The 12,852-nt window shown below is 40.1% G+C and overlaps 1 protein-coding gene across 1 annotated transcript in view; it reads left to right on the top strand.

The window, feature by feature from the left end:
- LOC146634395 (protein NLRC3-like) overlaps positions 1 to 12,852 on the top strand; it is a 63,710-nt gene that overhangs the window by 47,395 nt on the left and 3,463 nt on the right. Inside the window, exons 5-11 of the mRNA XM_085377338.1 lie at positions 406 to 519; positions 6,475 to 6,553; positions 6,953 to 7,181; positions 7,323 to 9,093; positions 9,165 to 9,338; positions 11,335 to 11,508; positions 11,667 to 11,822. Of these exons, the coding sequence (XP_085233464.1) occupies positions 406 to 519; positions 6,475 to 6,553; positions 6,953 to 7,181; positions 7,323 to 9,093; positions 9,165 to 9,338; positions 11,335 to 11,508; positions 11,667 to 11,822 (2,697 nt within the window). The remainder of the gene's footprint in view (positions 1 to 405; positions 520 to 6,474; positions 6,554 to 6,952; positions 7,182 to 7,322; positions 9,094 to 9,164; positions 9,339 to 11,334; positions 11,509 to 11,666; positions 11,823 to 12,852) is intronic.

Here is a 12,852-nt window from a genome sequence, read left to right as displayed (position 1 = left end):
TGTGTGGGGAACATGAGAGCCAGACCAAAGCTCAGAGGTGAGATGACCATCTCTAACTGTCCATGACTCTTCTCCATGTCACAGCTCAGCACTCACATCACTGCTCCATCATTATTCACACTCATACCTCTGTGTGTGTTGTTTTAAAGCCCAGAGCTGTGGGGCGTACCAGGCTCAGCTGGACATAACCCTGAAACTAATCCAGAGCCTGGACCTGAACCCAGCTGTGTTTCCTTAAAGAGCAACGTGTCGAAGGAAATTGTTGTAAACTTTAACAAAAGACTGTTATGTGACAAAGAGTAAGAACATTATTTTTATGAGATTGTTCATCATGTCTTTAATTTAATATTTCCAGTTTTTCCTTCCTGTCTCATGAAGCTGTTACATTTATTGTTTTTCTTTTAGGATCAATAAGAGGCCAGAATCTCCTGGACCTGAACCCAGCTGTGTTTCCTTAAAGAGCAACGTGTCGAAGGATATTGATTTAAACTTTAAAGGATGTTCTTCTGCTGCTGAGAGGTAATGTGTGTCTAGATGTTGTTCCTGTATTTTTGAATAAATCCTCATGTTTAATATCAGCTCAGCTCTTTTTCACACATTTCTATGTTGGTGTGTGAAGCGGTGTGTGTTGGAGTGTTTCCACAAACACAGCAGTCAGAGTGGAAAGAGTGGATGTTGTAGGAGGTAGGGCTGGGCCATATCATCAATAATACCGGTATAATGTTGGGCAACGACAAGAAAATGAAATATTGCGATAGAATATGGGTAAAACACGCATGCGCAGTGCCTTTCTTTACATACGCACATGGTGGCAACAGAGAATGAGACGGACGAAAGCGGATCGTTGAATGAAACGGATGAACCAGAACTGGTTTGTAAAAATGCTGCAACTTCACTGGTGTGGAACTGGTTTAGCTTTCGTCCGTCAGATGCACAACAAAGCACTATTTTTGGTAGAGCATGCTAGCGGGCCGTCGTTATTACCGTGTTTTTTGGAAAATACGGCGCACTTAAAATTAATTCTTTGATTTTTCTAAAAATCGACAGAGCCCCTTATAATCCTGTGTGCCTTATGTTTGAATTCTGGTTATGTTTACTGACCTTGAAATGATTTTATGTACACAGCATTTGAAAATCTGTCAAATATTTTAGTACGACTTTGCTAAGCTACGAACCCGCACCATTTGATCTATTGTTGGAGCATTACGGCTATCACAGGCAGGAGCCTCGTGGAGTGATACGTACTGTGGTTCAACATAATATTACCGTATTGTGTGTGTATGACCTTTTTTTAAGTTTTGTGGATATTATACATGGTTATGCTGAGGATATGTCGGCCAGTTTCCACTGGGATTGCCTTTTGGTTAAACTGTCAGCAAAGAATTTGCATTTGCACTGTTAATTTTTTATATAACTTTAATGCAAAAAACAGCTGCTTGTTTAAGTGAAAATACTTTGATGTTTTTTTTGCACTAATAATAATAATAATAACAATAATAAAAATAATAAAATGTCTAGTGTCAATTATATCATCAGTTATATCGTTATCGCATATTTTCAAATCTATATCGTGATATTTTTGGCCATATCGCCCTGCTCTAGTAGCCGGTGTTTGTGTAGTGAAGAGGCTGAGTGTCTGTAGGACTCCAGCTGCTCCAGCAGGTGTCTCCTTTGTGCTTTGCTTCAAACACAGTGTAGGGAGGAGCTTCCACTCAGGTGTTTCAGGTGTTGCTGGATGGAGGAGGACAAATAGTTTTTCCCTTCAGTGACACTTCAGCAGCTCAATGTTCTGGGAGATGTTTGTCTTTATGAAGGTTTATGGATTCTTGTTCTTACTTTGGTTAAACTGAGCAATACATTTTCCATCTAACATTTAAAGTAAATTTCCAGGTGAATAAAAGATCTGCAGCTGCAGCCTCTGTGATGTTTCACAGTCTGAAAGTAACAAATTCAACCAGAGTTCAAACAAAGGCTTAATATACGTGTGTGTTTGATATAATGCCAACAAGTACAAACAGGTGTTCTTACAGGTCTTAATCACAGAGCTCTGATAAGTCTGGTGACTTTCACACTCAGCAATTTTGCTGCCTTTTATTTTATATTGGCCTTTTTAAAGCCCTTCAAAGTCTCCCACATTCATACAGAGCTTTTAACACCAAACTCCTTTACAGTCCTTCTCCTCTCACACACGATCACACGACTGATTTGTCTGCAGCAGCTGTGTTACTGCTAGTATTTTATTATGTGTGTAATCTCCAAATATTGTTCCTGTGGTTTAGTTTGACTTCCTTCTGCAAACTCAGCTGCTCTGTTGCTGATACACGTCTCCATGAATATGATTGATCAGATGCTGCCAACACCATGTGTTTCATGTGAGCGCTCAGCTGAAACCCTGGGTTGAGTAATCGAGTTAATAACAAGCTTCACGTGACTGTGAATGCTAAAGTGAATCAGATAAAGGAAAGAGACCCTGCTAATGTTGGACTCACTTCTTAGTGTAGATCCCAGGAGGAAGTTCAACATAGCCATTCTTTGTGCTAGCTCGACCAAACCTGAGACCACAGTGCAGGATAATGATCATCATCTGTCTCTGTCAAGGACATTTAAAATCCACAAATAACAAACATAATTATATTTGATCATTAAAAATATGTTTTCACTTAAAAAAGCATGAGCACACTGGTGGATTACAGAAACATGAAAACTCGTTAACAGTAAAGTTAATTTAGGCGTAAACAAAGTGTCAAACATACTGAAGTAGAAGGACTGATGTTTGTGTTAAAATACCCTCTTAAAGCTGAAATACTGATTCAGCTTCTTTACTCAAGTAAAGGTAAAAGAGTACAAGCTCTGAAATGTACTCACAGTATTAAAGTAAAAACTCCATCTTTGAAGGAAATTTCTGCCAGTTTTTGTGCAAAGTTACCTGAATTTCTACCTCCAACATTAATATGAGAAAATTATCTGAACTTTTATTCTAATGAATTTAATCAGCTTGAACATTTTGTAGCACAAAAGTAGAAAATAGCTCCGTTTGCTGTTGCGTGCATTGTAGATGGGCGGCTTTGCCTCAACACCTAAACAGGAAAATGAGTTTAGTCAAGTATTAAAGTGGGATTGAAGAGGTGAGGAAACCAGAGATCAGGTGTTGTGGTGCAGCATGGTCACAAGAATCATTTAGAAATGGGTCGAAATATTTTCTCTTCTAGATTTTTTGCACAGTCTGATGTGCTGCTGCTCTGAGGTTTACTGCTCTCTGTGTGCTTAGAAAACTGTGAGGTACAAGTAGATTTGACACAAGTTATAATGGCTGATTTCCATATAACGGTGGAATACAGGGACTTAATCGTTAAGTTAGAAGAAAGTTTGAAGCCTAATCTTGAAAGTAGAGATAGTGTCTGTCTCCTGAATCCAAACTGGAAGCTGGTTCCACAGAAGAGGGGCCTGAAAACTGAAGGCTCTGCCTCCCATTCTACTTTTAAATACTCTAGGAACAACAAGTAGGCCTGCAGAGCAAGAGCGAAGTGCTCTAATAGGGTGATATGGTACTACAAGGTCATTAAGATAAGATGGGGCCTGATTATTTAAGACCTTGTATGTGAGGAGCAGGATTTTGGATTCTGGATTTAACAGGAAGCCAATGAAGGGAATAAAGGAGAAATCTGCTCTCTCTTTCTAGTCCCTGTCAGCACTCTTGCTGCAGCATTTTGGATCAGCTGAAGGCTTTTCAGCGAGTTTTTAGGACATCCTGAAAATAATGAATTACAATAGTCCAGCCTGGAAGTAATAAATGCATGAACTAGTTTTTCAGCGTCACTCTGAGACAGGATATTTCTAACTTTAGAGATGTTGCACAAATGGAAGAACGCAGTCTTACATATTTGTTTAATATGTGCGTTGAAGGACATGTCCTGGTCAAAAATGACTCCAAGGTTCCTCACAGCGTTACTGGAGGCCAAGGTAATGCCATCCAGGGTAAGAATCTGGTTAGATACCATATTTCTAAGGTTTTCAGGGCCGAGTACAATAACCTCAGTTTGATCTGAATGAAGAAGCAGAAAGTTAGCGGCCATCCAGGTCTTTATGTCTTTAAGACATTCCTGCAGTTTAACTCATTGGTGTGTGTTATCTGGCTTCATGGACAGATAGAGCTGGGTGCTATGTCTTCTGATGATGCTGCCTTGGTGATTTCAACATCCATGTCTGCTGTGACTCTAAACTTCTGGTCAAGGACTTTTTAAATATTATTGACTCTTTTAACTTGACCCAGTGGGTTACTGGTCCCACTCATGAAAAAGGTCACACACTAGACTTGGAGCTTTCCCACAGGCTGGATGTGTGCGTCACTGAAATATCTGAGTTGTGGATCTCCGATCATCTTCCTGTGTTGGTCACTGTAACGCTGCGCCGCTCGGTAGATAAGCCATGAGCCTCAGCGTGTAAAAAGCGAGCGCTTAATGCTCTAACAGCGCCGCTTTTTCTGCTGCCTTTATGGACTCTGGAATAATGAACTCCAGCTGTTAAAGTGTTGAGGACCTTTCGAACTTTCTTCATTCTACCTGCACTGATATTTTGGACTCTATTGCTCCGTTCAGGACTCTGCGCGCTCAGCATTTATCAGAGCTGTGGTTGAATGAACATACGCGCTCCCTTAGGCGTGACTGTAGACGCGCTGACAGGAGATGGAAAAAGGACAGATTGTATGTTTCTCTACAGATTTTAAGGACTTTCTGTCTTTCTGCTCACCAAGAAGCTGTAAAAACTGCAGACACAGTTTGTCTTAAACTTAGTGTCAGTAAACAGTCACAGGCCTCAGGTATTTTTTAATGTCCTCAATCGCTTTCTTCGTTCACGTGATAATGTCAGAGTCATTTCTTCACCAAGTATTTGTGATGATTTTTTAGCATTTTTTAACAACAAGCTTCTATCTATTAGGGCTCTTGTCTCGCCGACTGCTGCCTCAGATCAGAGTCTTTCTCCTGTGTGCTCAGCTGTCTTAGAGCAGTTTGATCCTGTTTCCCTTAATGACTTGACTGCAGTAGTTTGTAACCTAAGATCATCACACTGCCCCTCTGATTGTCGCCCCCCAACTACTCTTTCAAGGATTGTCAGGTTGGAGATCGGCCTATAATTAGCTAAGACAGCTGGGTCTAGGGATGCTTTTTAAGTAAAGGTTAAACTACAGCCAGCTAGGGATGGGTACCGTTTAGATTTGAAAACCTGCTAAATCAGAATCAGTTGCTGATGATGGCTTTTTTCTTTTCCATCAATCACGTATAATCTTAACTCAAAGTGAACATAGACTTGATTGAAGTAACTCAGATCAGCCAATTCAAAATGCTAATTCAATCAACTCTGAGTTCATGGCTAGACTCAGTTTGTTGGCCCTGCACCTTAAAACTATTCCCTGTTTGTCCCTCATGTTTTTTGGATATTGTTTTCACATCTTATGTCACGGCTAGCGGGGCGAGCCATGTTGAATTTAATAAAGGACCCAAGATGCCGACACTGCTGTGAAGTGAGTGAGCTTTATTGAAACGGTGAAGTGCAGTGGAGATGGCCTGTGCAGAAGCTAAGATAACCTCTACTGAAAAAACTACAAAACTAACCTGAAACCTTAAACGGAGACACGGGGAGACAACACAGACGAACCAGCAACAAGCAGGAGAAAACAAAGGGCTCATATACACAAAAGAGTCATCAGGGAATGAGAAAAGGGAGACACAGCAGGATTCATTGTACATAACCAGACAAGGGGAAGCAAAAGTAGACACACTAACATAGGACATGGCACTGTCAAAATAAAACAGGAAGTGAACACAGAGACACAATACTAACACAGTACAGAGGGAACACAGAAACCAAAACCTCAGAACTAGAAAATCTTAATCAGAATGAAATTGTAACAAAAGACAATAACAATCAAAACAAAACTACTGAGTCCACAGACTCGGGACATACATCGGCTCAAACTGTGGTCATAAATATTTTGTACTTGTAAATCTGACTGTGTAGTTGTGAACTGAGTTTTGTAACATTGTGAAACAAAATATCTGGAAAGTTTATGTTTTTGCGTTCATTGATTTGTGTGTGTAAAAATGTAAAAATGTAATAAATGTAAGAAACATTAGAACTACTTTTGCTGACACAAAGTTTGGCGAGCACTGCAAGTTGTCCCTTTAAACCAGTCACTGATATAAAGAGAGCACCTTGTTCCAGGGCATCTGAGCATGGAGGGAAAGCTTTATGCAGGAGATGGTAAGAGCTGTTGGGACTAAAGAAACTGAGCAGAAAACTACAGACATCTGGAAACTGAGTTGTTAATTCTCAGTGGGATCAGCAGGACTAGCAAAGCTCCACCATGACAGTCATCTGATTGACTGAACCCATCCAAACATCACTTCATGGACCTTTAGCTTGTGTCTGTGTGTGGACAGACATAACATGAGCTAATTATACATTACTCCTCCACAGAGTGGACCAGCAGAGAGCAGAGGTTTCCACTGGTCAGTCTGCACAGCAGCATCAAACACACCTGGACTCTGTGGTTATGGTTTGTAGTACTACGTTTACATTTGTTCTTTTCAGTCACCTCTATGCTGCACTTTGTGGACCAGAGGATTGTCAGTGTGTCCAACATAAATCAGAGTTTGGGCTCCATGATTTCAGTCAGATTGGGGTGACTGTAGCTCAGGAGGGGAGCAGGTCAGCTACTAGTTAGAAGGTTTGTGAATCAAACCCTGGCTGGCAAATGTACTGGGTAACGTACTAAACCCAAGCTGCTCTCTGATGCATCCATCAGAGTGTGAAAGAAAGTATTTAAGCATAGAACAATGTGCTTGGTTGAATGAGGCATGTTGTATAAATGCTTTGTGTGCACAGAGTATCAAAGAGAGCTATATAAGAACCAGTCCATTTACCACTGGGTAATTCATATAGTCTTCTTTTCCAGCGGCTGGAGGACAACATCACCATGTTTGTGAAGAACGAGCTGAAGAAGATCCAGAAGCTTCTGAGTCCAGATCACCCAGAAACTTTAAAGAGCCAGATGGAGGATGAGGAGATGTTTGAAGGAGAGGATGAAGATGAAAGAAAGAGCTGCAGAGAAGCATTTCTGAAGATCACACTCCACTTCTTGAGGAGACTTAAGCAGCATGAGATGGCTGACCATCTGCAGAGCAGTAAGAGAATTTCTCTAAAGACTGAATATTGATCTTTCCTAATAGCTCAAGAAATGGACCAATAGACATTCATCCTTTCAGGGTACTGAAAAGCTATGATATTTATTATATAATATTTGTTTCTGAATTTCTTACCTTCAGAAATATTTGCTCCACTCTGTAAACGAGAACTTAAAGCCCAACTGAAGAAGAAGTTCCAGTGTGTGTTTGAGGGCATCGCTAAAGCAGGAAGCCCAACCCTCCTGAATCAGATCTACACAGAGCTCTACATCACAGAGGGAGGGACTGCAGAGGTCAATGAGGAACATGAGGTCAGACAGATTGAAACAGCATCCAGGAAACCAGACAGACCAGAAACAACAATCAGACAAGAAGACATCTTTAAAGCCTCACCAGGAAGAGACGAACCAATCAGAACAGTGCTGACAAAGGGAGTGGCTGGCATTGGGAAAACAGTCTTAACACAGAAATACAGCCTGGACTGGGCTGAAGACAAAGCCAACCAGGACATCCAGTTCATATTTCCATTCACTTTCAGAGAGCTGAATGTGCTGAAAGAGGAAAAGTTCAGCTTGGTGGAACTTGTTCATCACTTCTTTAATCAAACTAACGAATCAGGAATCTGCAGGCTTGAAGACTTCCAGGTTGTGTTCATACTTGATGGTCTGGATGAGTGTCGACTTAATTTGGACTTCAACAAAACTAAAATCCTGACAGAAACCAGAAAGTCCACCTCATTGGATGAGCTGCTGACAAACCTCATCAGAGGGAACCTGCTCCCTTCTGCTCGCCTTTGGATAACAACACGACCTGCAGCAGCCAATCAGATCCCTCCTCAGTGTGTCGACATGGTGACAGAGGTCAGAGGGTTCACTGACCCGCAGAAGGAGGAGTACTTCAGGAAGAGATTCAGAGATAAGAAGCAGGCCAGCAGGATCATCTCCCACATCAAGAAAGCTCGAAGCCTCCACATCATGTGTCACATCCCAGTCTTCTGCTGGATCACTGCTACAGTTCTGGAGGATGTGCTGGAAACCAGAGAGGGAGGACAGCTGCCCAAGACCCTGACTGAGATGTACATCCACTTCCTGGTGGTTCAGGCCAAAGTGAAGAGGATCAAATATGATGGAGGAGCTGAGACAGATCCACACTGGAGTCCAGAGAGCAGGAAGATGATTGAGTCTCTGGGAAAACTGGCTTTTGATCAGCTGCAGAAAGGAAACCTGATCTTCTATGAACCAGACCTGACAGAGTGTGGCATCGATATCAGAGCAGCCTCAGTGTACTCAGGAGTGTTCACACAGATCTTTAAAGAGGAGAAACAACTGTACCAGAACAAGGTGTTCTGCTTTGTTCATCTCAGTGTTCAGGAGTTTCTGGCTGCTCTTCATGTCCACCTGACCTTCATCAACTCTGGACTCAATCAGCTGGAAAAACAACAAACAAGCTCTCAGACAGAGAAATACTTCTACCAGTGTGCTGTGGACAAGGCCTTACAGAGCCCCAATGGACACCTGGACTTGTTCCTTCGTTTTCTCTTGGGTCTGAAGACTAATCAAACTCGTTTGCAAGGCCTGATGACACAGACAGGAAGTAGCTCAAAGACCAATCAAGAAGCAGTTCAGTACATCAAGGAGAAGCTCAGTGAGAATCTGTCTGCAGAGAAAAGCATCAATCTGTTTCACTGTCTGAATGAACTGAATGATCGTTCTCTAGTGGAGGAGATCCAACAGTCCCTGAGATCAGGACGTCTCTCCACAGATGAACTGTCTCCTGCTCAGTGGTCAGCTCTGGTCTTCATCTTACTGTCATCAGAAAAAGATCTGGATGTGTTTGACCTGAAGAAATACTCTGCTTCAGAGGAGGCTCTTCTGAGGCTGCTGCCAGTGGTCAAAGTCTCTAAAAAAGCTCTGTAAGTTATAAAGTTTCTATTATTTAATTTATTGTAACTTTATTTATGATGATTTATATCTTTTTTTTTAGGCTGAATGGCTGTAACCTGTCAGAGAGAGCATGTGAAGCTCTGTCCTCCTCTCTTCAACTAGAAGACTGTGAGCTCAGAGCTCTAGATCTGAGTAACAACAACCTCCAGGACTCAGGTTTGTCAACACTGTTTTCTGGACTGAAGACTGGAAACTGGAAACTGGAAACACTCAGGTCAGATACTGTTGTTTGTGATTTGACTTGAAATTTGCAACTTAAACACTACATTTATTTTTATACTGACATATCCTTACTTTTATATCTCTTTCAAAGGAGTGCAAGAAGTTGAGAAAGAGTCAGAAATGAACAGATAAATAACCGCAGGGCAGGATAGATAAACTGCAACAGTGGGGTTTGACAGAGATCTGGTCAGTTATTCAATTCTCAAAAGGAGGAACTTCAGGGAAAAAAACTACCAAGAAAAATTACTTGTGATTGGTTGGTAGATCTGTTATGGAAAAACCCACTGCCATCACCGTCTGTAATATAATCACTGTACCTTTATATACATGTGACTTGTATTAATGCTGCTGCCCTCTTGTGGCTAAAGTGTAATTATGTTCTTGTTATTAGGGAAAACATTAGAGAGTAACATGTCAAATGAGTCAGCACTTTGGCTTTAGCTTAAGAAATCCTCATTTTTATGTCATCAGTTATAGTTGCATGTATTCATTATCATAATTTAACTATTTAATATTTATGTATTAAATTTATTTTGAGTAAAATAGCAATAATTTTAATGGATGTATTAAATAAATACATCACTAATGAATTAATTATTTCAGTAATTAATTTTTAAAAAGTACATAATTAAAGAAATATATTAATAATGAATTATCCATTTATTTCATTTAAAATGTTTCATTATGTATTTATGTGCAATTCAAATTAGTTAATTACATATTTAATCAATTATTGGTTTGTTTTCTATTTTAATTATTTTACTGACACATTTAATGAACCTAATCATCTCAGATGATTTCAGTGATGTCTGCCAGACCACGCAAGTGGTCGAGCTTGCATACCGCCGACAACGCGGCCACAACTTGTAAACCCCCTGCTGACTATCACCTCTCGAGTTATTTATTTATGTTAGTTTCAACTGTTCCAGCAAAACGTAAGCACGTGTTACTGATAAAAAGTCCAATAGAAGCAAAGTCTAAAATGTGAAAACAAACACGAGGGACAAACAGGACACTATTCAAGGCACAGGTTCAACAAACTGAGTCTAGCCATAAACTAGAGTTGGCAGCTGTGAGTTTTCGGTTCATGACTTCAATGAAGTCTGACCATGGTTACTTTGAGTTAAGACTATGCATCTGAAACAAGCATTAAATTAAAACTAACATTAAAAAGACTGTTAAGGAGGAAAGAGAGCATTTTCACCACAGCATGTTCATGCTGTTTGTAGATAGTGGAGACTGCTGTTCAGCCTGCTCCAGAAATTATTAAACTGCTTTAAAAAATATTATTAAAATGTATTCTAAAATAAAGCCTGATTAAGATCTGATCTTTGTTGGGGGGGGGGGGGTGAATAATGTCCACAAGTCTGTATGATGTGTTTCATTTTTATTTTAATAGACTTCCAAAGATTATACCAGATAACTGGCCTCAGAATATAATTGAATAAACATTTTTAAAAATGATAACCTAATCCTGTCTTGACAGGCTGAGCTCTTCAGTATCCACCAACAGCATCGTCATGCTGAATCAGACGTTTCTGCTCCTGCTGGAAATACTCTTCCTCTTTCCACATTGTACCAAATGTTTTTAAATGTTAGTTTCAATTTAAAATTAAAGATTAAAAAAGTGTAACACATATAAACATCAGATAATTAAGACAAGCGAATGGTTCAGTTCCACATGTGCTCCGCTGACACATTAAACTTCAGTAAAATTAATTAATTTAATTAATTTAATTTAATTAGTTAATTTAATTGGGACTAAATCAATGATGTATGTATTTAATTTATTAAGTATTTTGAACATAATCCATTAATGACATTTAATTAATTATTTAATGATGACTAATTGATTAATTATTGATGATTAATTTACCCTCCACATGATTTAACCTCTATAGAGATGATATTTTATCTAGATCATGTTTTTTCAAAGGTTCAGACCAGAAAGTTTAACATTATTATTTTTCTCTTTATTGTCTGTTCAGATTGAGTGTCTGTAATCTCTCAGAGGGAAGCTGTGAAACTCTGTCTTCACTACTCAGCTCCCAGCCCTCTAGTTTGAGACAGCTTGACCTGAGTAACAATGACCTGAAGGACTCTGGAGTGAAAGTTTTGTCTTCTGGACTGAAAAGTCCATATTGTGAACTGGAAACACTCAGGTCAGCGTTCTTGAAATGTTCAGTAGATGAGGTTTAGAGGTTTACAAGGTTTAGATTGACTAATGGCTATTTTTAACTCCTGTTTCACTTTTGGCTGCAATTTCCTGTTTGCATTTAGCTATTTTTCTCTTCTCTAAGAGTATCTGTCATGTCTGCAGGCTGTCAGGCTGCCTGATCACAGAAGAAGGTTGCAAGTCTCTGGTCTCAGCTATTAGCTCCAGTTCTTCCCATCTGAAAGAGCTGGACCTGAGCTACAATAACCCAGGACAGGCAGGAGTGAAGATGCTTGAGCAGCTAAGACTGGACACTATGAGGTATGTAGATGGCCGTTACAGCCACAAACAGTGTGTGATAGATGAGGAAACTGGCTCTGTCTGATTACTTAATGCTGGAAACCAGTGTTATTTGAACAATCACACATATAGGAACATTTTTCCATTCTGCTCTAACTTAAACAGTAGATGTTTGTATGGGGTCTCAAAGGACAAAATCTCTGTCAGCAACAACGGTGCAGCCTGTTCAAACTGATCTCTGGAAAGGAACTGACATTTTCACTCTCTTTATTTATTTTAAGTTTTATCTGTGTGCAGAGACCATGTCCAGGACATGTTTAGCCTGTTGATCGACCAAAGTGAATTAACTTTGGTCGATCAACCTTGAAATTCAAAGTCAAATTATAATATAATTAGTGTTGTCAACATTAACGCTTCAACGCCGTGTAACCCCTCATCGGGCTGATCTGCATTAACTTGTTAATGAGAATTTGCCGTGTTGACGCCGTAATTACGGGTTAATGTTGACGGCACTAAATATAATATAAATCAATCATTCAAATCAGTCATTCATTGCTAACAGAAAACAAAGATTAAGAAACAAAGGGATGGAGCTGGTGGATTGGTGGTTGTGTGTTAGGCCCAGACCAGTGGGTGTTTTTGACTGTAAAGCCAATCTAGCAAGGACAACCACTGGTGCTGTTACCCTGCAGCCTGCACTGCAGGATATGTGCTGTGCCACTGAGACCACGTCCACACTAGCCCAGATGGATTTGAAAACGGTGTTTTCGTCTGAAAATGCTCTGCGTCCACACTATTGTTTTCAGTCGTTTTCACAAGGTTGTGTGTCCACATTGAAACGGCCGAAAAAAACGCTTATGTTGCAGTCCTGCTCATGCATGAAACGCAGGAAGATCCGACCTGCCTCATTTCTGTCCGACGTCTATTCACTTTCCGGCTCGTTGAAACGTCGCCGCAAAATGAGGAAAAGCACTGAGTTTTTAAATGGACTAACAATGAGGTGGAGTTGTTGCTGCGAGTAACACAAAAGTACAAAGTTGCAAAAGCGAGT

The sequence above is a fragment of the Diplotaxodon limnothrissa genome, linkage group LG3 (genome assembly GCF_057381915.1).
Source record: "Diplotaxodon limnothrissa isolate DT_005_m linkage group LG3, D_limnothrissa_male_GT1.1, whole genome shotgun sequence".
Taxonomy (NCBI): Eukaryota; Metazoa; Chordata; class Actinopteri; order Cichliformes; family Cichlidae; genus Diplotaxodon; species Diplotaxodon limnothrissa.
Note: the sequence above shows the minus strand (reverse complement) of the source record. Positions and strands in the feature narration are given on the sequence as shown.